General features: G+C 47.9%; 4 protein-coding genes across 9 annotated transcripts; 3 read left to right on the top strand and 1 right to left on the bottom strand.

The window, feature by feature from the left end:
* The first annotated feature begins 166 nt into the window (after window positions 1-166).
* NEDD8 (NEDD8 ubiquitin like modifier) lies at window positions 167-9,566 on the top strand. Its single transcript, XM_034994376.1, has 4 exons — window positions 167-323; window positions 8,347-8,394; window positions 8,560-8,642; window positions 9,203-9,566. Exons 1-4 carry the CDS (start codon window positions 306-308, stop codon window positions 9,297-9,299), a joined length of 246 nt encoding a protein of 81 aa, XP_034850267.1. The 5' UTR covers window positions 167-305; the 3' UTR covers window positions 9,300-9,566.
* Window positions 9,567-10,535: 969 nt separating this feature from the next.
* LOC118003381 (magnesium-dependent phosphatase 1) lies at window positions 10,536-11,974 on the top strand. 3 transcript variants are annotated; one of them, XM_034994373.1, is made up of 6 exons: window positions 10,536-10,641; window positions 10,740-10,800; window positions 10,870-10,980; window positions 11,311-11,418; window positions 11,508-11,603; window positions 11,776-11,974. In XM_034994373.1, exons 1-6 carry the CDS (start codon window positions 10,605-10,607, stop codon window positions 11,825-11,827), a joined length of 465 nt encoding a protein of 154 aa, XP_034850264.1. In that variant the 5' UTR covers window positions 10,536-10,604; the 3' UTR covers window positions 11,828-11,974. The 3 variants fall into 3 exon arrangements, with proteins under 3 accessions (XP_034850264.1, XP_034850263.1, XP_034850266.1); XM_034994372.1 differs by having other exon boundaries at window positions 11,508-11,593; XM_034994375.1 differs by lacking the exon at window positions 10,870-10,980 and having other exon boundaries at window positions 11,508-11,593.
* A 451-nt stretch (window positions 11,975-12,425) lies between these two features.
* CHMP4A (charged multivesicular body protein 4A) lies at window positions 12,426-16,298 on the top strand. 4 transcript variants are annotated; one of them, XM_034994369.1, is made up of 7 exons: window positions 12,450-12,529; window positions 13,301-13,399; window positions 14,026-14,175; window positions 14,262-14,439; window positions 14,856-14,970; window positions 15,380-15,515; window positions 15,948-16,298. In XM_034994369.1, the coding sequence occupies exons 3-7, from the start codon at window positions 14,142-14,144 to the stop codon at window positions 16,004-16,006; spliced, it is 522 nt and encodes a 173-aa protein (XP_034850260.1). In that variant the 5' UTR covers window positions 12,450-12,529; window positions 13,301-13,399; window positions 14,026-14,141; the 3' UTR covers window positions 16,007-16,298. The 4 variants fall into 4 exon arrangements, with proteins under 4 accessions (XP_034850259.1, XP_034850260.1, XP_034850261.1 ...); XM_034994370.1 differs by having other exon boundaries at window positions 13,301-13,385; XM_034994368.1 differs by lacking the exon at window positions 13,301-13,399 and having other exon boundaries at window positions 12,426-12,529.
* Window positions 16,299-17,392: 1,094 nt separating this feature from the next.
* TSSK4 (testis specific serine kinase 4) lies at window positions 17,393-19,781 on the bottom strand. Its single transcript, XM_034994377.1, has 4 exons — window positions 19,467-19,781; window positions 18,893-19,107; window positions 18,118-18,514; window positions 17,393-17,672 (listed from the first exon to the last, which is right to left on the bottom strand). The coding sequence occupies exons 1-4, from the start codon at window positions 19,689-19,691 to the stop codon at window positions 17,490-17,492; spliced, it is 1,020 nt and encodes a 339-aa protein (XP_034850268.1). The 5' UTR covers window positions 19,692-19,781; the 3' UTR covers window positions 17,393-17,489.
* Window positions 19,782-22,776: the final 2,995 nt, after the last annotated feature.

The following is a 22,776-nucleotide window of genomic DNA, read 5'->3' on the forward strand; positions in this document are numbered from 1 at the left end:
TCGTTCCGACCCTGCTTTCCAAGCCCCGGCTCGCTAGGGACTCTAAGAATCGCGGAGGCGTCATCTCCGCTGTAACTAAACCGCCGCCTTCTTTTTATTTACGACGCCACCAAAACGAAACGCGGGAGCATTCCTGAGCCTTTCGGGAACCCCGTGGAAAGAAGGTGGGGGGAGGGAGGGGTGGAGCCAGGCAGTGACCCGGAAGCAGAAGTGACTCCCACAAGCGGATTGCTGGGGAGCGGCAGCGGCGACCACAGCGGTAGAAGCAGCAGATTATCTGCGTGCAGCTCCAAACTGGGAAGAAGATGCTAATTAAAGTGAAGGTGGGAGCACCTCCAGCTTTGCCAAGACGCTGTGGTACTGGGCTGGCCGCTGTGCCTTGCGGGAGAAGCAGGGAAGGAAAACCACGCCTTTCCCGAGCCAGGAGGGTGCTGACAGCCTCAGGGCTCCGCGCGAGGGGTGATGGGAAGTAGGGGGGCCCAAGGCGGCTTTGAGGGCTGGGGACTGGCCCCGCCAGACGACCCCGGCGCCTCTGCGGGTCCTGCTTTCTCGCCAGGACTGTGCCATGACCCAGAAGGAGGCCGCCTTTGTCCGGGGTCTCGCTGTACTCGAACCCCCGCAGTCATAGAGAACGCCAAGCAGCAGTTTGGCTCTCTTTCTCGGAATCTTGGAATAAGCTGTAATCTCCATTCTGCATTGCCCTCCTTACCTGCTTCTCCCAGCCCCTAATGCAGCTGCTTCCAAGCACAACACAAAAACGTTAGCTTGGGGAACCTGGGGCCTCTCAGGAGCTAGACTGTAAGCCTTTGCTGGTTGTCGCCAGGGTGCGGTATCTCAGCCAGCCTTCAGGAACCAGAGCTGGGAGTGTGTTCAGTCAGCACCTGCCTTTCTGAGCCGGGCCTCCTGGACTAGCCTCACTTCCTTGGCTGAGGCAGGTTAGTTATCCGTGCCCTGGTTCTTGGTACTAGCAGCGTTTCCTTCATCTCCAAGTCTCCCGCGGTTCCTCACCGATTCCCAACCCTCATTAGTCCTATCTGCTATTGCTTCTTTCGTACCTTCGGACAGAGAGACAGAAACTAAAAATTGACGCAGTGCAACGCTAGTTTGGCCTTTTTGCTGCTGAGTAAGTTTGTTATTTCATCAGCTCTTTAGTGTGTTTACCGTGGTTAACAGCCATTCTTAACCTCTTCAGTCTTTCCAGACCACTTCCTAGCTGAGGATTGAGGCCAAAGAGCATGTTAAAAATCATGGTTTTTCAAACTTTGAGTAGTGACTAAAAGAGTCACTAATTGTAAAATCAATTGAATGGGTCGCAGGCAATATTAAAAGAAAGAAAATAGCAATATCAGGGTATTGTTTCACGAAATTTTTGTTTTCATTTTATATGTATTAAACACATGTATGTGTTATTAGTACATATGTATTTCTTAGTGTGGGTCACTGTCAAAGTCTGAGAAACACTAGAATGCTTTTGGATATGGATTCTCACATCCTCTTAGTCAAAGAGGAGGTTTTTACTCTGAGTTCAGGGTTTTGTAATCTTTTTTTTAAAAAAAGATTTTATCTATTTGAGAGAGCATGAGCACAGCAGGGGAAGGAACAGAGGGAGAAGCAGGCTCCTCGCTGAGCAGAGAGAGAGACTTGGGCCTCCGTCCCAGGACCCTGAGATCATGACCTGAGCTGAACGCAGACGCTTAACCGACTGAGCTATCCAGGTGCTGGGTTTTGTAAACTTTAAAAAAAAAAAAATCTCAACCTACACTAACAAATTTTACCTCATGTCGCATACAAACAAAAACTTACCATGTGTGATGTGCTCTGATATTTCCAGTTCTGTTCTAAGTCGATTTCATAACCCACTGATGGGTTGAGACCTACAGTTTAAAAAAACTGTGTTGTGGTTGGACTTCTCAGTTTGAAAGCACTTAAGAATCACCTGGGGATCTTGTAATGCTGATTCTAATTCGGTGGGTCTGGGATGAGACCTGAGATTCTGTATTTCTAACCTGCTCCCAGGTGATGCTGATGCTGCTTGTCTGGGGACTACGCTGACTAGCAAGGTTCTAGATTTTGTCTCTTTGAATCCATTTTCGTTTGGTATTTCTCTAAAATTGTCAGTCTCCTTTCCTGAAACACTTTCCTTTGTGCCTCCGCAAACAGGTTTCTGTGTCCTTCATCTTTCTCTCTTTTGTAGGCTGCATTGTTTTATGATGTTAAGTACATATGAAAACAATTAGCTCTTCCATTACTATACGAATGATAGGTTTTATTAGCAGGGTTTCTTTGTGAATTCTTCAACTGTCATCTTCATGTAGCTGACTTTTTCCATATCTCTTTCTGCAGTCCTTTACAACAAAAACTCTCCTGATTTAAATCTTCTCTTCATGCCTCATCTCTGTCTTTCTAAAATTAAATACATCATCTTCTGCCTTAGGCCATCTTCCCAGTATTCATCTCGTATACTGATCCCGTCAATCTACCAGGTATCTGGAACTCAGTTCTTTAGAGTCATTGTTCACTTTTGAACCTAATTTTTCCTTTGATAACCTCTTTTTTACTTGATTTTCTTTCCATTCCCATTACCCTTATTCTGGTCTAGGGTCTCATTAATTGATATCTTTATTTCTCTGTAATACCTCCAACCAGGTTTTCCTACCGTGTACCCCCCTAACTTTTAAAGTCTAAGCTTGAGACACGGCATACAAAAAATCATAGTGTACATGTCCTCTTTAAATTTGTCATCATAGTATGCCCTGACCCCACATCCGGCATCAAGATCTAGAACATTTTCACCCCTACCCTGTTACAATTCCATAGGTTAGTTTTGCTTGTTTTTTGGATTTCATATAAAAGGAATTATAGAATATATAATTCTGTGTCTGGGTTCCTTCACTCAGCATTGTGTTTAGTTGTCGTATCTGTGTAGTTCCTTCTTATTACTGTGTAGTATTAACGCTGGATGACTATATCACAATTTGTTTATCCATTCTCCTGTTGATGGATGTTTGGGTTGTTTCCAGTTTCTGGCTATTAGGAAGAAGGTTTCTATGAACAACATTGTTATACAAATCTTTTTTTTTTTAGAATTTTATTTATTTGAGAGAATGAGCAGGGGGAGTGGCAGAGGGAGAGAGAGAAGCAGGCTCCCCGCTGATGCGGGAGCCCAATGCGGGCTTGATCCCAGGACCCTGGCATCATGATCTGAGCTGAAGGCAGATGCTTAACCGACTGAGCCACCCAGGAGCCCTGCACAAGTCTTTTTGTAGACATATGTTCTCATTTCCCCTCTATAAATACCTATTAATGGAATTACTGGGTCATGTGGTAAATATATGTAAGTTTAAAACTGCCAAACAGTTCTCCAAGGGGTTTTACCGTTTTACATTCCCACTTGCAATGAATAAGCATTTCAGCTGCTCTGTACCCTAACTAACTTTTAGTCATGTCCATCATTTCTATTATAGCTTTTATATTTATTTATATATTATTTATATATATATACACTTATATATTATTTATAGTGGGTGTGAAATGTTAATTTCATCCATGTTTAAATTGATGTGATTTTCACCCACCATAGCACTTTGTCATCATATCTTGTGTTTGGATAGTAATATTCAATATGGCATTTCCGTTTATATTGGTTTGTTCTATTAATTTTTTTTTTTTGAAGATTTTATTTACTTATTAGACAGCAAGGGAGAGAGAAACAGCATGAGAAGGGAGAGGGTCAGAGGGAGAAGCAGGCTCCCCGCTGAGCCAGGAGCCTGATGTGGGACTCGATCCCAGGACTCCGGGATCATGACCTGAGCCGAAGGCAGTTGCTTAACCAACTGAGCCACCCAGGCGCCCCTGTTCTATTAATTTTATGTCTCATTGTTTCTTGGTTGTAAATCTTCACTTGAAAAAGATGGTTTGCAAGGGCTGCATCACTTATTTCTTTTATATCCCCTCCAGTGCCTAAAGCAGTATGTTGGGCTTAGGTTCATCATTGACTTGCTAAACAACATCGAATGTATTCCCGGTCACAGTGACCAGATTTGGAGGAAGAAATGCAATATCAAGAGTATCTTTTTAAAATTGTTCACGTTGTTACTTTGAATTTTAATTATGGACAATTTCAAACATATTCAGCAGGAGAGAGAAGGATATAATGCACCTCAGCTTCAAAACCTATCATCTCAGGGGCGCCTGGGTGGCTCAGTCATTAAGTGTCTGCCTTCAGCTCAGGTCATGATCCCAGGGTCCTGGGATCAAGCCCTGCATAGGGTTCCCTGCTCAGCGGGGAACCTGCTTCTCCCTCTCCCACTCCCCCTGCTTGTGTTCCTGCTCTCGCTATCTCTCTGTTAAATAAATAAATAAAATCTTTTAAAAAGACAAAACAAAAACCTATCATCTCATGGCCAATCTTAATTATACTCACCAACTCTCCTTACCTGATGTCATAAGAAGCAAATCCCAGATAGCATAGCATGTGTTATTTGTATGTATTTCAGTATTTATCTGTAAAAAAGGACTCTTCTTTTTTTCTTTTTTTTGCTCCATCCCAGGACCCTGGATCATGACCTGAGCCTAAGGCAGACGCTTAATGACTGAGCCACCCAGGCACCCCCAGTCTTAGAGTTTTATTTTATTTATTTATTTTTTTATTTATTTGAGAGAATGAGAGAGAGCACATGAGAGGGGGGAGGGTCAGAGGGAGAAGCAGACTCCCTGCCGAGCAGGGAGCCCGATGCGGGACTCGATCCCGGGACTCCAGGATCATGACCTGAGCTGAAGGCAGTCACTTAACCAACTGAGCCACCCAGGCGCCCAGTCTTAGAGTTTTAAATTTTACAAACTATATATATATATAATTATTATTATTTTTTAATGTCATTAGGCCCAAGCATCTTACCCTTGGGAGAGCAGTTCTCTTAGGGTCCTTTTTTTTTTTTTTTTTTTTAAGATTTTATTTATTTACTTGAGAGAGAGAGCATGAGCAGGAGGAGGGGGAGAGGGAGAAGAAGAAGCAGACTCCTGCTGAGCAGGGAGCCCAGCAGAAGTGGAGCTCCATTCCAGGACCCTGGGACCACAACCTGAGCCAAAGGCAGACACTTAACCGAGCCACCCAGGTGCTCCTCTTAGGGTCCTTTTTACTCTTTAAAAAAAATTTTTTTTAAAGATTTTATTTATTTTTTGACAGAGAGACAGCGAGAGAGGGAACACAAGCAGGGGGAGTGGGAGAGGGAGAAGCAGGCTTCCCGCCGAGCAAGGAGCCCGATGTGGGGCTTGATCCCAGGACCCCGGGATCATGACCTGAGCCGAAGGCAGACGCTCAACGACTGAGCCACCCAGGTGCCCCTACTCTTTAAAATTTTTTTAAGTCAGAATGAATATTTATTTATTATTATTTGTGTGATGGAGTATATTTTTACTAGAAATTTTATTAGTGCAGATAAAGGGATAGTTACCCTTGATAAACCCTCCTCTTAGTTCTACTCTCCTCAAAGATAATTACTGTTATAGGAGGTATGTGTGCTTTTAATCCTTTCTTCTGTGTGTGTGTGTGTGTGTGTGTATAGCTACATGCAGAAAATGATAATCATACATTCTTTAGATCTTTCCATGTTAGTGTATAAATCATTGCATAATAAATATATCATTCTGTGGATGTAACCATAGTTTAATAGTTTTCTTACTAATAGGTATTAGGCTGTTCCTGGTGTTTTACAGTAAAAACTGTTCTGTTCAGTAATCACGTTCCTCTTGGAATATGTGCTCAAGTTTCAAGTTTTTCCTTCAAGTTGGTTAGTCTAGAAATAGATTATCTGCTTGAAGAATCTTTGCATTTAAAATATTAAGATCGGGGTGCATGGGTGGCTCAGTCATTAAGCGTCTGCCTTCGGCTTAGGTCATGATCCCAGGGTCCTGGGATCGAGCCCCGTGTCGGGCTCCCTGCTCTCTGGGAAGCTTGCTTCTCCCTCTCCCACTCTGCCTGCTCGTCTTTCCTCTCTCGCTGTCTCTCTCTGTCAAATAAATAAAATCTTTAAAATAAATTTAAAAAAATAAAGTATTAAGATCAATAAAGTGAAGTAATTTATGGATGACACAGAATTGCAAACTTTTCATTTTGTCAGGAAAAAAAAACCCCACCATATATTGTTTCTATCATTTCATAAAAAGACATTTAAAAAAATTTTTATTAATTTTCTTTAAGGTTTTATTTATTTGTTTTAGAGAGCAGGGAGGGGCAGAGAGAGAGAGACTCTCAAGCAGACTCTGCTGATGCAGAGCCTAACTCAGGCCTCGACCTCACGACCCTGAGATCATGACCTGAGCCAAAATCAAGAGTCGGAAGTTTAACCGACTGAGCCACCCAGGCACTCCTGAATATATTTAGTTTTACGAAAATCTCACTGTTGTCATTATTTTTCCCATTTTACCATAAATTTTCACACAGACCAGCTTGGATTGGGCCAATGAATCTTGAGAATCACTGTTGTAATTTATTCTTTTGCACCCAAACAGATAAATCTAAAGGAGTTACTCTTGCATTTAAAAAAAAAAAAATTTTTTTTTTAAAGATTTTATTTATTTATTTGACAGAGACACGGCGAGAAAAGGAACCCAAGCAAGGGGAATGAGAGAGGGAGAAGCAGGCTTCCCGCTGAGCAGGGAGCCCGATGCAGGGCTCGATCCCAGGACCCTGGGATCATGACCTGAGCTGAAGGCAGCTGCTTAACAACTGAGCCATCGAGGTGCCCCTTAAAAAATATTCTTAGTACTGAACTGATTCTCAGGTTGAGAAATTAGGTCCTAAGTACTGTCATCATGCTGGTCTATGTGAATACCATAAGTAGAAACTGTTATTTTGTGAACCTATCACAGGAGCATACATCGGGTCCCAATGCCAGACCATTGAGACTGAGGCAGTACTGAGTACAGTTTTGGGGGTTTTTGTTGTTGTTGTTGTTGTTTTAAAAAAAGGCTCAGGCTCTGGGGTCAGAGAGTCTGTGTTTGGGTCCACACACTCCTTTTGACTTCATAGGCATGCTTTTTAACCTATCCAGGCCCCATTTTCCTCTTTTATAAAATGGTGATAGTAATAGTATATATCTCATGAATACTTACAAGGATTCAATGTATTGATGCTTAGTGGAGTTTCTGACTGTTGGAAAGTGTTCGTTAAATGTGGGCTATAATCATGACATAATCATTGGTGTATTTAGCCCTTTCACAAATATTCATTGACTGCTTATATGTCAAACTGTGCTTTGTGCTTAGATTAGGAAGATGAATTTCTGTTTTTTAGGAAGTTGGGAGTGTAAATTAGAGAGTTTGACACTTAAGCAACTAGCAGTAGGTATTAAAGTGCACTAGGGACCAGTCATCAATTTTAAAGAGTCCTTGAACATTTGGGAAAGAGTGAGAGAGGGTATGGCAACAAGGAAAACAGGAGAAACAAAGAAATGCTCTTAAATCAGATTGTCCTTGGTGTGTTTGTGGTCTGGATTACTGTAGAATGGTGCAGATAGAGTTTTAAGAGCAAGGATGAATGGGAGATTAGATTAGATGAAGCACAACATTTATAAATGTATAATTAGTGTAATTATTGTATGTATTAGCAGCAGCCCGTAGGCTGTGGAAGAAGTCAAGAAGACTAGAGCTGCCCTTTAGTAGAAGTCTGGAGAAAGAGGAGAATAGAATGTTAATTTTAGTGTTACTTAAGAAGCTGGGGGTGCCTGGGTGGCTCAGTCAGTTACACGTCTGACTTCGGCTCAAGTCATGATCTCACGGTCCTGGGATCGAGCCCTGCATTGGGCTCCCCACTCAGTGGGGAGTCTGCTTGTCCCTCTGCCCTTCCCCCTGCTTGTGAACTCTCTCTCAAATAAATAAAATCTTTAAAAAAAAAAAAATGCTGGTCAGAGGTGGTCTTTAGTGTCCTTGAGAACTCTTTGAATTATATGAATGTCAATTTCTAGCTTTGATACAGGAAACAAGGGCATCCTGATTCAAAGGCATGCTTTCCTTAGGACATCTCTTATTGCTGTCTCATCCAAAGGAATGCCAGTATTCTCATGGATTCTAATGGGGTGGGGGTGGGAAGATGGGGGGTAAAATGACCTGTAGGATTAGGAGGGTCAAATGGTTCATAGCATCTTGCCCTATCAGAGCTTTCTACAGCCTAAAAGTGTTTGATAAATACAGGTTTGGGTCAAAGCCTTCTGATTCTTCAAAACAGCTTTGCTGAGAATGAGCTTCTCTTGGAAGTTGTAGATCCTCAGGGACCAGGACAGGGTGTTTTATCTAGAAGACAAATTGTATATTAGGCTGCAGGACTCATGAAACCCTTGCCTGTTTCAGACCCTGACCGGAAAGGAGATTGAGATTGACATTGAACCCACAGACAAGGTAATGTATGGCCGGTACTTCATGCCTGTCTCCCTACATGCACATTCATTTAGAAATGCTGATGAACTTAGTCCTTTTCGCTCTCATGCTGTCTGCATAGCTCTTGTTCTTTCCACTTCCATGGTTTTGCCCCTTAGCAGTCCCTGACTACTTGTACCCTTAAAGGTGGAGCGAATCAAGGAGCGTGTGGAGGAGAAAGAGGGCATCCCCCCACAGCAGCAGCGGCTCATCTACAGTGGAAAACAGATGTGAGTTTGACATGGATATGAGGTGTGGCAATCTTACGTGACGTTGAGGGAGCAAATACTGGAGGAGGAGCCTCAGATCCTTTGGTGATTTGGTGAAGCCTGTGAATTCCTTCTCAGAATAAGATTTTTGCAGACATAAAATACATAGATTAACAGGAGCAACTATATTGAGATACAGTTCTCAAAATACTAAAAACAAATTTGTGATAATAATATATATGGTTTATTAATACGTTAAGATCTAATGGTGGGTTTAATTTACCATAATTTTGACATATTTTCAAATACTTGCAAACAGTTGTAATATGATATGAAAATATCCAATTTCTGTTAACAGGTTACCCATGTTGCTAATACCACTATGGGTTTTTTGCTTGTTTTCAAAATTAAAAGAAATAACACATTTCAGTTAAGGGTCAGTAAAAATAAAGATGTAATTTTTTTTTCATCTGAGTTCATAGACCAGGAAGAAGACTCAAGAAACCCAGTGTAAGAATCCTGTTCTAGATGGTATTTCTAAGGCCTTTTTTTTTTTTTTTTTTTGCCTTCTTTTCCTGCAGGAATGATGAGAAGACAGCAGCTGATTACAAGATCCTAGGTGGTTCAGTCCTCCACCTCGTGTTGGCTCTGAGAGGAGGAGGTGGTCTTAGGCAGTGATGGACCCTCCCTCCATTTTACCTCCTTACCCTGTCGCTCGTAATGAGGCATCATATATCCTCTCACTCTGTGGGACACCAGAGCCACTGCCCCTTCTCCTGGATGCCCAGTCTTGTTTGGTGGGAGACCGTGAGGACGCCAGGACTCAGGGTTCCTGGCCCAAAGGGCCCTTGCTGCCTGTTGGGTTTTAGTTTGCAGTCCTGTGTGCTTCCCTCTCTTATGGCCACGTCCCTAGTTGTCAATAAAATATTTCCTGACCTCCTGGAATCTTTCTTGTATTGCACAAGTGTGACAAGTTGAAATGGACCCAGTACACACTCATTTACACCTCTGAAGAAGTAGGGCAATGGCAGGGAATGTGCCCTTGGGGTGGGGGATTATCAGACTCTAGGAAAGTCTACTCAAGGTGGTGTGGAGCCAGTTCTTACCAGCCCAGGAGATCTAACTATTGGCATCTCTTCCCAACCCCATAAGTGATTTCATGCTGGCAGCTTGAAATTGGCCTCAAGTGGCAAATCAGTCCCTCTCCCCAAACTGGTTGTTACGCATTTACCAGTATACTACTGATGGGGGTGGTAGAAACCAGGACAGTGAATTCTCTCCCATTGTAGCCTCCTGGACATTTGGGCCTGGTTCCAGAAAGGCCTCAAGGGCTTTACGGACACTACATTGTGGCTAAAATGCTGTTCGGGGCTTTGGGTTCTTTTTTTTTTTTTAAAGATTTTATTTATTTATTTGACAGAGAGAGAGCGAGAGCAGGAACACAAGCAGCGGGAGTGGGAGAGGGAGAGCAGGCTTCCCGCCGAGGCGGGAGTCCGATGTGGGACTCGATCCCAGGACTCTGGGATCACGACCTGAGCGGAAGGCAGACGCTCAACGACTGAGCCACCCAGGAGCCCATGGGGCTTTGGGTTCTATACTGAACAGAAGACAGGCCGATTTGGAGAAAGGTTGAGGAGTGACAAGCTATGGATCACTTAGGTCTCGATACTGGTAAGAGAAAGTGAGAGCGGTGCCAGGCGAAAGGGCTCCCTTCCCTGGCTTCTCTAGTTTAGCCGACCCCGGCCGGGCTGGGTGGAGTGGAGGAGTAAGGGAAGAAGGTGTCTTGGAGAGGCTGGAGCACTGTGGTCCCCCCGGCGGTGGCGTTGGCACTTTACTGCGGTCCTTGCCCCGCTCCACCATCAGAAGGCGCTCTTGCGCGGTCTCCAGGCAGACGGCCGCAGCCCCGCGCGGCGACGCTCTAGTCGCCGTTTCTCAGGCAGGCGGGGCGGCTTGCAGCCGCGAAGAAAGCCTCGCCCGCCCGCCATGGCGCGGCTCCCGAAGCTGGCGGTCTTCGATCTGGGTGAGGGGACGGGCCTGGGGAGCTTCGCAGGGCGCTCTCCTTTCCCAAACCGCAGCGGCAGCTTCCGAGGCCTGAGCCCTCCCTCCGTCCTCCCGCAGATTACACGCTCTGGCCGTTCTGGGTGGACACGCACGTAGACCCCCCGTTCCACAGGAGCAGGTGAGGCGGCGCTGGGGAGGCCGGCGCCGGGCGGGGCGGGCCGCAGCTGAGCGCGCTCTCGCCCCGCAGCGATGGGGCCGTCCGGGACCGGCGGGGCCGGGCCGTCCGACTGTTCCCAGAGGTGCCCGACGTCCTGCAGCGGTTGCGGGACCTTGACGTGCCCATGGCGGCCGCTTCACGGTGAGGAGAGCGACTGGAAAACGCTGCCGGTCTCACGCTGAGAGACGCAGGCAGGAGACGTCTCGCGTAACTCCGGGGCTACAGACGCTTCGGCGGGGCAGATTTGCATGTATTTGCATATCGTTGTCATTGGACCCTCTCCTGTGCCTTTAATTTATTAAACATTGGCTCAGCCGCCGCCTGTGTCAGACGGGAAGCATAGGGAGTTGAATGAGGACCGAGGATGCCTCCCTATCCTGGAAAAATAGCAAGTTGATTTCCCCCCTGGTTAAATATAACTTGGCTTGCAGCTCTGGCCCTCCGGATCCCAGCTATGACACCTTCTTGCAGGACAGGGGAGATCGAAGGGGCCAACCAGCTTCTGGAGCTCTTTGACCTTGACAGATACTTTGCTCATCGGGAAATCTATCCAGGCAGCAAGGTCGCCCACTTTGAGAGGTAGGTGGAGATAAGGGTAGAAGTGGGGAGACCAGAGGCTGAAGGAGCTAAGAAGCCAGCGGGGCCGCTCCCTGCCCCTCCTTGCACAGGTTGCAGCGGAAGACTGGAGTTGTTTTCTCCCAGATGATCTTCTTTGATGACGAGAAGCGGAATATCGTAGACGTCAGCAAACTGGGTACTGAGTGGTAAGATTAGCCCTTTGGGGAATGAGGAGAAAGGGTTCGGATGAGGGGTTAGGTAGGTATGTACGGGATGGATAATTTGCATGACAATATTTGGGTGACACCCAAAAAAGGTGAGAGGAACAACAGGCCTGATGAAATGTGGCTTTTTTTTTTTTTTTTTTTTCCTTTCTAGGAGTTACCTGCATTCATGTCCAGAATGGAATGAGTCTTCAAACCCTAACTGAAGGACTAGAGACATTTGCAAAGGCCCAAGCTGGGCCCTGAGGTCCAGTCTTGTGGATGAGCCTCATTTGAGGCATAAAAGGAAATCCGGAAGGCATTCTCAGATGTATTTGTAAATTATTAAAGCATGTTTGTGTGTGACCGAGGAAGTCCTCCGGCTATGTTTCTATTCGTCTAGCGTTGTAGCCGGCCTCGGCTATCCGGAGGTGCCAGGAGCAGAGCGCGCGGCATTAGTCTTCATCAGGCTGGGCCGTAGAAACTTGTGGCACACCCGACTGTGACCCCCACCCCTTGTGCTCGCCCCATCCGCACTCCGTTCCCTGAGCTCTGCCAAGGGCCCGAAGAACTCTTCCACTGGCCCCAAGCAGTGGGACGCGCGACCCTGCACACTCCCTTCCAGGAAAACAAATACTGTGTTTTGGGGTGGGGGTGCGGCGGCCTTTTTATAGCCCAAAGTGAAGCGGCCGCTTTAAGTGGAGCGAGTGGGTTGGGGGCTGGTGGCTCGGGTCACGTGGTAGAAGTGGCCTCGTCGGCTCCAGTTGATGATGTCGCGGCGGTGCCCCAAGGAGGGATTGGCCCAGGCGGGTCTCGGAGCGCCGAGGCCGCACCCTCCCAGAGCAAGGCGGAAGTTGCCCGACGCCGTGGGGCGGAGGCGGGAGAGGCGAGGGTGGCGATGAGTGGGCTCGGCAGACTCTTCGGGAGGGGTGAGCCGGGGCGAGGCTGGCCGCGGGGGTGCGGGGAAGGCCGTGGACGCGGGCTGTCCCGAGAACCCCATGCGCGGCCTAGCGAGGCCTCCTCACGTGCCAGGAGGCCCCGCCTTGTTAGGGAGCCTGGCTCCGGCTGCCTCCCCTCCCCCGCCCCAGAGAGAAGAGCTGGGGACCGGCCCGGGACGGGAGCGGAGGGTCCCCACTGTTCAGGCGGGGAGGAGGGGTTGAGTTTCTGCCCGTCCTCATCTAGTCCTTTCCAAAACACTGGTGCTTCCTTTATGCTGGCCAAGAGGGCAGCTGAGGTGATGAAGAAAGATTGCCTACTTAAAGCGCCTATCTGGTGGGGCAAGACGAGCCCAAACTGACATATACAGTGTCGTGTAGCAACTCCATGATGGAGATGGACCTACCCCCCAGGGAAGCACAGAAGCAGCGCGGGGGGGGTTGTGAGCCAGAAGGCTGGAGGTATGCCGGGTGGAGAATTGAGGTTGTCCAGGAAGATGTAACTGTGTGCAAAACAGGCAGGAAAGAGTATGGTGTGTGTAGGGGAACGGACTGTGTGTGTGTGTGTGTGTGTGTGTGTGTGTGTGTGTGTGGACGTAACAAAGGCCAGATCAAGAAGGGCCTTGTATGTCTTATTCAAGTTTTGGGTTTTATCCTGTAGGCAATAGAGAGTGTGGAAGGATTTTAAGCAGGCAAGGGCCATCGTTTTTTTAGGAGTGCAGACGATGAAGGGGAAAATTGAGATCAGATTTTTTTTTTCTCTAGCCCCTGTACTTCATTCAGTTTGATCCTGTGGAGTCAGGACCTTGAGCATCTGCTAGGACAGCAAGTGCAACAGTGATTATAAAAAGTGACCAAACTCCGGTGGGGATGTGATAGTGGGGCGGCTGTGCATGTGTGGGGGCAGGGGGTGTATGGGAACTCTGTACCTGACACTCAAGTTTGCTGTGAACCTAAAACTGCTCCGAAAAACAAAGTCTATTATTTTTTAAAAAAGGCCTGGAAATGATTTGAAAGGCAGCTTGGAATAGCAAACGAATACTGGATTTGAAAGTCATACTGCCACATTTCGATTACTCCTCTATTCTTACTAGTTGTGATTTTATTTATTTATTTATTTGACAGACTGAGACACAGCGAGAGAGGGAACACAAGCGGGGGGAGTGGGAGAGGGAGAAGCAGGCTTCCCGCAGAGCAGGGAGCCCGATGCGGGACTCAATCCCAGGACCCTGGGATCATGACCTGAGCCGAAGGCAGACACCCAACGACTGAGCCACCCAGGTGCCCCTAGTTGTGATTTTAAACAAAAACAATTTAACATCTTTGTGCCCTTTTCTGTATTTGTAAAGTGAAGATAGTACATTCACTGTAGAGAGTCCTTTTGGGATTAACAATAATGCAGTCAAGTGCCTAGCACATACTATGCACTTAGTAACTGGTGGCTGGTATTTTTCCTCCACACAATATGGGCCTGCTTGATTGGACTCCAGGGAAGAAGGAGAAGGGGCCAACCCCTGAAGAGGCAATACAGAAACTGAAGGAGACAGAGAAGATACTGATCAAGAAACAGGAGTTTCTGGAGCAGAAGATTCAACAGGAGCTACAAATGGCCAAGAAGCATGGGATCAAGAATAAGAGAGGTAATGGGGGAGAGGTGCCAGTAGGGTGGGCCCAGGTAGGAAGCAAGGGCTTCTGGCTCTGATGTTCAAGGTGTGTGCTGGGTCAGCCGCCCTACAGGCTTTGCGGAGGAAGAAAAGATTGGAACAACAGCTGGCACAAACTGATGGGACATTATCCACCCTGGAGTTTCAGCGTGAGGCCATCGAGAATGCCACCACCAATGCAGAAGTGCTTCGTACCATGGAGCTTGCTGCCCAAGGCATGAAGAAGGCCTACCAGGACATGTGGGTACAGGGGGAGGGAAGCAGGGGGCCCAGGCGCTGGGGAAAGTAGCTTGGTATTGTACTTTGAATGTTAAAACCTCTCAGAATGTGAATTTACATTATAGACGTGCCTATGACAGCCAGACCTCTGTCGGTCTCCTTGCTTCCTGTAAGATCTCTTTGCTGGCTAAAGCATTATAAGGAAGAAAGATGATTTAAGACCCTTCAGAGAGGGAAGTGCAGCCTATCCTCCCCGGTGTGGCTTCTTACCAATCCTCAGGCTCCCTTGCCTCTGTACAATTTCCCAGGGACCTCTTCTACCTGATAGCTGTGGATTTATCAGCCTGAGGCCACAGACAGGAGGGTCTTCACTCAGGCAAGACAGGAGAGTCAGGAGGGTTGTTGCCTGATTTCTTGGCTGTATATCTTGTTCTCAGGGACATTGACAAGGTGGATGAACTGATGGCTGACATTACAGAACAACAGGAGGTGGCCCAGCAGATCTCGGATGCCATATCTCGGCCTGTGGGCTTTGGAGACGTTGTGGATGAGGTGATTGGGACTGAGGGGTCAGGGAATATGGGAGAAAGCAGGAGACCAGCCAGAAGGAATGCCCAAGAGGATCATGGGGCAAGTTTGGGGGAGGAGAGGGACTCCAAAAGTGGTATGTTTTTGGGAGTAGAAGTTCCCTTTCTTCATTTTTTTTTTTTTAAGATTATATTTATTTATTTGAGAGAGAGAGCATGAGATCACAGGAGGGGAAGGGCAGAGAGAGAGGGCAGAGTCCTAAGCAGACTCTGATGAGCTTGGAGCCCAACATGGGGCTCGATCTCACAACCTTGAGATCAGAGCCCTGAGATCACAACCTGAGCTGAAATCAAGAGTCTCACGCTTAACCAGCTGTGCCACCCAGGCGCCCCTCATTTCTTCATCTTAAACAGTTTTATTGTTCCATATCCAGGATGAACTGTTGGAAGAGCTAGAGGAGCTGGAGCAGGAGGAATTGGCCCGGGACTTGTTAACTGTGGGTGACAAGGAGGAAGAACCCCCCATTGAACTGCCCACTGTACCCTCTACACATCTGCCTGCAGGACCAGGTACTCAGGGCTATTCTGTTGTCTTAAGGACTTGAGGAGGTGGGATAGATATGGGGAAAGATTATTCCTCTTACATCCTGCTTCAAAGGAACCAGGCAGAGAGGGCTGCTGCTACCGTTGCACAGGTTGTTGACTGCATAAGGGCACCTGGCTGAACAGGAATGAAGACTAAAGTCCAGCTTGTGCCTCATTCAGCAAGCTGGGTACCCTGGGGTAGGGCTGCAAGTTCTGGGAGAGAGAAGCACATTTTCTTCATTTGTACAAGGGTGCCCTGGGAGTTAGCAGCAGCCCAGCGAGCAGAAGGACCACACCTTTAGGTTCTTTGCTGGGGAAAGAAAATTCAGCAGACTTTCAGTGTTCTAGCAGGGGATTGTTGGAAGTTGCTACCGCCCTAACGTTTCTTTCTTTCTCTGGGTATCCTTGTCCCTGAAACTCCTGAAGCAGATGAAGATGAAGAAGCACTAAAGCAGTTGGCTGAGTTGGTATCCTGATAAGTCTGGGCTTGTTTTCCCAGTGCTGCCTTCATTGGTCTCTTTTCCTTAAGTGCCAAGTGCTAAGCTAAAGGAACATAGCCTTTTGGGGAGGTCCTGCTGAGGGTGATAGTGTGACCCTGTCTGAAAAGGGGTTGTCGCCCTCCCCTCCCTGGCTCAACTCTGAAAAAGGACCTTGGTGCGAGAGGAGCCCCTGGGCTCCCTTCTCTGATAGCAGTTACAGTGCCCTTGTTCCCAATAAAATCGGGCAGATGGAACCATAGTGCTTATACTGCCTCGTCTACACCTGAAACTCTTCCCTGGCCTTTGGAGCTTTGTTTCAAGCATTGAATCACAATGGGAGTAATGAAGGGAATAACGAAGTATTGGAACAGAGAACAAATGGGAGTTGACAATATCTTGACCTACTATGTTCTAGGTAGGTACTATTTCATCTTTCAAGTTGGTTTGTCCTAGAGTTGCCTAGTGCTGAGGTTCAGCACAAGTATTATTTATCTTCGACCCATATGGAGCTGTCTCTGAGTCTTCTCTCATTGCTTTCCCCCAATCATGCCTCTGCCAAGACAGCCCCATGATTTACTACTCATTTTCCTTTTTCAAAGCCCATTTTCAAGGACAGGGAGGGAGAATATAGGGATGAAGGAGCAAGTAGCTTTCCTTTATTCAGAACCCACAGTAAATAGGCTTGTTTGAACTGTCATTTAGGTTTTTTTCTTTTCTTTTTTTTTTTAAGATTTGTTTACTTATTTTGAGAGAGCGTGGAAGCAGGAAGGGCAGAGAGAGGAGAGAGAACCCCAAGCTGACTCCCTGTTGAGCGCAGAGCCTGATTCGGGGCTCAGTCCCACAACCCCGAGATCATGACCCAAGCTGAAACCAAGAGCGAGACGCTCAACCAACTGCGCCACCCAGGCGCCCTTGCCATTTCTAAGAGCAATCGATGAGGGACCATGATTCACTGGGATTGTTCCAATAGTGGTTAAGGTGGCATCTGGAGAAGGGAGAAGGAACCAAGATATTTCACACATCCTGATGCCCATTTCAAAGAGAACAAATAATGCCATCCCTTCGGACTGTAAACAGAGGCAGAGCCATAACCAAATAGCAACTGGGGCCCCTTTCCCACTGCTTGAACATTTAGAGTGCACAGAGATGTAAAATAATGAGCATTTACTTAGCCAGAATAATGAAGCTTCCCCAAAGTGCGTGTTTATGCCAGCACCCTCTCCTCCATGAGCCACATATGAGCTACATTGTGAATTACCCTATTGACTTACAGACATCAAGGTGACTGGTTACAGACTCTGGTTAGAAATCCACCTCTTGGTCTCAGTAGGGTTCCCTGCTAAGGTTCCCCTGAAGAAAGAATGTCTTTGACCCCAGCTGATGAAACTAAATCAGAAATAGATTTATTTTTGGTATAGAGGATTTTTAGCCCCAGACCCTCCTGCTTTGCTCCTCTCCCAACCCCTTCCTTCAACCATTTTTAGGTATTGATTTCCAAGGATTGGTGCCGATTAGTGGTGCTGGGGGGTTGGCACATGGCCTCAAGCAGCCTGATCTCCTGGGTGGGTTGCTCAGGCTGGAACTTGAGCACCCAAGGATCCTTGATGATGTCCAGGATGGTGGCACGCTTGGTGGCTTGGCGTAGCGTCTGGAGGACCAGGTTCTAGGGCAGGGGAAAGAGAGGTCTTGGCTGAGCTCGCCCCCCATTGTGCCACACAGGCAGTGAGCAGTTGGACCTAAGAGAAGCAGGATAGCCCATCACACCACTCTGGTGAAAGGGGGTGTGGTCCTGATTTTGTCCTGAAGAGCCAGGCATTTAACTCCCTGGAGGAGAGAGAAAGGAAGGGTACCGTGGGGGAAACCTCTTGCATAATCCCTTTCTGGCCTAAAGAGACAGAGGCTGAAACCTGCTTATGACTCCCAGGTAAGGTGCCGAGCCCAGGGGTGGCCCTTTAAGGTCCCTCCCCGCCAACTCCTCTAGGGCAGGGGCTAAAGTGTGAGATGGGTCTGGTGGGGAAGAGCCTCCCCCGGGGTGGGGAGGCCTAGGATGGGTCTTCCCTCCCTGTGAGTCATCCCTGAGGCCTCAGCCCTCCTGGGGGAGCCAGCACCTTGCACTCCTGGGAGATGGAGTAGTTAGGTGGAAAAGTGACCTCCTTTTGAGTCTCTTTCAGCAGCTTCTTGAGATTGGTGTCATCAAAGGGCAGCCGGGCGACCACTAGAGTGTAGAGGATGACGCCCATGCTCCAGGTGTCAGACAGGAAAGGGTTGTAGGGCAAGCCCAGCAAGATCTCCGGGCACGCATAAGCAAAGCTGCCACAGTAGGTCTGGCTGAGGTGGTTTGTAAAGCAGTTCATTTGGCGGTAAGAAGGGCTACTATGCACTGTCTGGTTAGAAGGCACCATCTTGGCGAAGCCAAAGTCCGATATCTTCACATTCTCCCGCTTGTCCAGCAACAGGTTCTCCAACTTTAAGTCCCTACCAGCAGCAGAAAGGCTGGGGGTCAGGCTGGGGAGAGGGCTTAGTATTAGACCGGGAGCTGAAGGGCCAGGGGTCAGAGGCTAGAGAAAAGGCAAGGTGGGAGAGAGGTACCTTTATGAGGATACAAGGTAGAGAGGAAAGAGCCATGGAGTTGTGAGCAGAGCCCAAAGGTGAGAGAGGATGGTACCTGAGGACTACAGGGGGCTCGTCATTGTAGTTCAGAGTGCCGTGCTCACGGTGGGCGCTACTGAAACGTTCTTGAGCAGAGAATTAAGATAGAGGGGATGAATGGGCCTAGATAACTGAGGGAGGTCAAGGGAGGAACAAAGAGGGCAGAAAGTGGGAAACATGCATAAAACCCCCCCGAGAGCCCAAAGGCCCCAGCCTGGCTGGCAGCGCCCTCACCGGTGCACGATGCCCTTGCTGTGCAGGTAGGCGATGCCCAGGGTCATCTGGGAGAACCACTTGCCAGCAAGGGGCTCAGAGCAAGCCCCATATCGCTGGATCCACTCGAGGACATCACCGCCCTGAGCCAGCTCCAGAATGATGTATACTCGGGATGTGGTTTCGATGGCCTGGTAGAAGTTGATGAGGTATTTGTGCCGCAGGACCTTCATGACCTGGCCCCGGAAGAGGGACCCATCAAACCTGGGAAGGGAGAACCCGGGCTGTGCTCCCAGGCCTCCTGCTGTCCCACGGCTAACTTAACTTAGAACTCTGCAAGCGGATTAAACTCCAGAGGGCTGGGTGATCTGTGGGCAAACCCTCGGCTTTGGACTTCTACTTTGTGAGGGGCTGGACTGGAGGTGAGTGGGTGGGTGGAAAGAGGTTGAATTTACATCAAGTCATTTTCCTGCTGCTTAGTGAGACATTCAGGCCTGCGGGGGGGGGTGTGGGGGGGGTGTTCTCACTCCACCCCCTCCTAACCACACCCCTTCTGAGAAGTTTTAAGCAGCTTGGTCTCAGTTCCCTTTCCAACCTGTATCTCACGGGGCAGGAACTTGTTAAGATAGTCCTCAGAGGCCTTCTTCTTTGAGATGATCTTGACAGCCACCATGACCTTCTGCTTTGTGTAGTAAGCCTCATACACCGTCCCATAGGAGCCATTGCCAATGACCTTGCCCACCTCGTAACCATAGTCCTCCATGACGGAGCGGTAGGCTGAGGTAGGTGGTGCTACCTCCGAGGTGTCTCCCTTCCCCATGGTGTTGGGCTTGCTGAGAGCAGGGAACTGTGCTACTTCGAAGCCTATTATCTGCTCAGAAAGCCAACCTTGAGCCACCGAGGGCTGGGGTAACAAAGTAAAGTTAGTCTCCAAATGCTTGCCTATATAGTCATGCGAGTCTGGGATGCTGGGCTCACCTCCCCACTGGGAACGTGGAGCGGGGAGAAGGGGGCAGCAGTTCTTTTTGTCTCCACTGGCTGTTGTTACTTCTTCCTCCTCCTGGTTACGGAATTCGCCAAGGTCCCATGTTCCGCATACATCACAATTCACCTTCTTTCCACCTTGGGCCACAAGGCTTGAGAATGAAGTGCACGGTGGAACATATTCCTGGGGGCAGCTTCTGCAGTCTGGTGAGACCCCCCCCACATAGATCTAGTCCCTTCACCCATTCATGTCCATTGAGAGCACCCACTGTGTGCCAGGCCGTGCACTGAGTACTGGGATAAAACAGCTAATAACGCCAACAGAGACCCTGTACTCAGAGTTTATTATCCAGAGTGAGAAACTTGCGTGTGAGAATATGACAGAGAATCGCAAGGTGTTGTAGAAGCCTATTCTAAGGAATCTTAACCTTACAATGTTTTTTGTTTGTTTGTCTGGCTTAAAGCAACCACCCTTTTATTTATTCATTTATTTTCTGGCAAGTTGAGCTGTGCTCAGTTGGGTGGTTCTTCTGGTGGTCTCATCTTAGCTGGGGTGGTTTGTTTCTGCTGCATATGGTCTCACTATCCAGCGGACTAGCCAGAGTTCCTCTACATAGTAGCACAGAATTACATGAGGAAAAAAAAAAATCAGAAATTGCATGATCAATTAAGCCCAGACTCCAAAATTGCAGAGCATCACTTCCATACCTTTATACAAGTAAAGACAGTTTCAAGGTTACAAGGATCCCAGATTGAAGGGGTGGAATAGACTCCACCTGGGAACTCTGAAATGCATTCTTATCTTCCCATGACCCTAAGTTCTGTACTTTTCCTCCTATCCCTCTAGCCATTCCTCAGGCTTCACTGGAGCCTTATCTTCTCTGTCTGTCCCTTAATCATATCTGGAAGGTTCTACCACAGGCCTTATTTCCTCAGAGCTTTATGTCCTCCCATTAGGATCTCACCCATTTCCCAACACTTTAGTTATTACATCCATGCTGACTCCTCCTAATCTCATCTCTATCCCAGATGTCCTCTGGAGTTCCAGATCCAGCATCCAGTTGCTTACTGGACATCACATGGACATGTCTCTCTCAGGTATCTTAAACTCACCATGTCCAAAATTCAACTCTTTCTGTTCTTGCCCTAGACGTCCTCTGTTTTGTTCTGGTTTTTTTAAGATTTTATTTATTTGACAGAGAGAGAGAGCACAAGCAGGGGGGGCGGCAGGCAGAGGGAGAGGGAGAAGCAGGCTCCCCGCTGAACAAGGAGCCCAATGTGGGGCTCCATCCCAGGACCCTGGGATCATGACCTGAGCCGAAGGCAGACGCTTAACCGACTGAGGCACCCAGGCACCCTCTGTTGAATTCTATACTCATCTTCAATTTACACACCCAGTCATCCTAGACCCTTCCCTCTGCCTCAGCCCCTACATCCAATCTGTCACCTCTTCTACCTCTTAAAACTATCTTTAATAATACACTCCAGGCTCTTGAAGCGGCTGCCACCACCTTAGGTCAAGCCTCCATCAACTGATCACTCTAGTATGGCTTCTGCTCCCCTCCAGTCTGTCTTCACCCTGAACTCCAAGGCATAACACGGATTTGATTCCCACTTAAAAACAATTCTGTGCCTCCCCATTTGCCTCAGGATCAAGTCCAAATTCTTTTATATGGCTTCAACATCTGACCCTGCTTAGCTCTCCAATTTTATCTTTAAAGATTTTATTTTTATTTATTTGACAGCACAGCAGGGGGAGCGGCAGAACAGAGGGAGAGGGAGAAGCAGGCTCCCCGCCGAGCAGGGAGCCCAATTCAGGACTCGATCCCAGGACCCTGGGATCATGACCCAAGCCGAAGACAGATGCCTGACGATTGAGCCACCCAGGCGCCCCTAAATAGAATCTTTAAAAAAAAATATTCAAGCACCTGTACCCAAGATGCTAAAAAAATCTTAACAGTGTTAAAATCATGTGTCTATAAATTGTGTTTTTAACCTCAGTTGGACCCCCAAATGCTGCCCAGTGATCCTGCTCATTTTCCAGATCAGCTCGCTTCCATTCTCCACAACCCATTCTTCTCAAACCTCTTAACTTCATCTCCCTCTTCTGGTCAGTTGACCTTCCTTACAGCCCTAATGGGAGATGCAAGCAGAAAAAACACAATTACAGACACTACGTTAGATGCTGTGACAGAGAAAGTACTGGGGCTCTGGGAGCACCCAGAAAGGAGGAACATCCAGTTTGGGCTTGAGCAGTCAGTAAAGGTGTCCTTAAAACAGCTCATGAGCTAAGTCCTCAAGGAAGAGTAGGGGTTTGCCAGGACAGAGGGAACAATGAAGGAAAAGTAATTCTGCTTGGCTGGAGCACTGCATGTATGTTAAAAGATAAAATTGGGGGTGCCTGGGTGGCTCAGTGGGTAAGCATCTGCCTTCAGCTCAGGTCATAAACCCAGGGTCCTGGGATTGAGCCCCGCATCAGGCTCTCCGCTCAGGGAGCATGCTTCAATTTATTTGACAGAGAGGGAGCGAGCACAGCAGGGGTAGCAGCAGAGGGAGAGGGAGAAGCAGGCTCCCCGCTGAGCAGGGAGCCCCATGTGGGGCTCGCCTTGCTAGAGGGGTTACCTGGATTTAAGACTGTGTGTGTGCAGGGTGGGGGGTGGCATGCAGGGGAAAGGACAAAAGAAGAATCAGATTTATTTTCTATCTTCCAAAAAAATACAACTCCAAGAACAGATTGTGCCGTAGGCTACTGGTAAATTCCTGTTTATTGACAGCCTGCTGATCCTGCTGGCAGGGTAGTTCCAGAGTTTGTTGGAAGCTAGATCTACATTCTCAAACTGCCAAGATGAGTTGTCCAGGACACACCATGGTAAGGAGGCCCACTCTGCTCCGCCCATCTTCTGCTCCTCTGGATAGGTAGC

The sequence above is a fragment of the Mirounga leonina genome, unplaced genomic scaffold, assembly GCF_011800145.1.
Source record: "Mirounga leonina isolate KUSES-001 unplaced genomic scaffold, KU_Mleo_1.0 Mir_91, whole genome shotgun sequence".
NCBI classification, from domain to species: Eukaryota; Metazoa; Chordata; class Mammalia; order Carnivora; family Phocidae; genus Mirounga; species Mirounga leonina.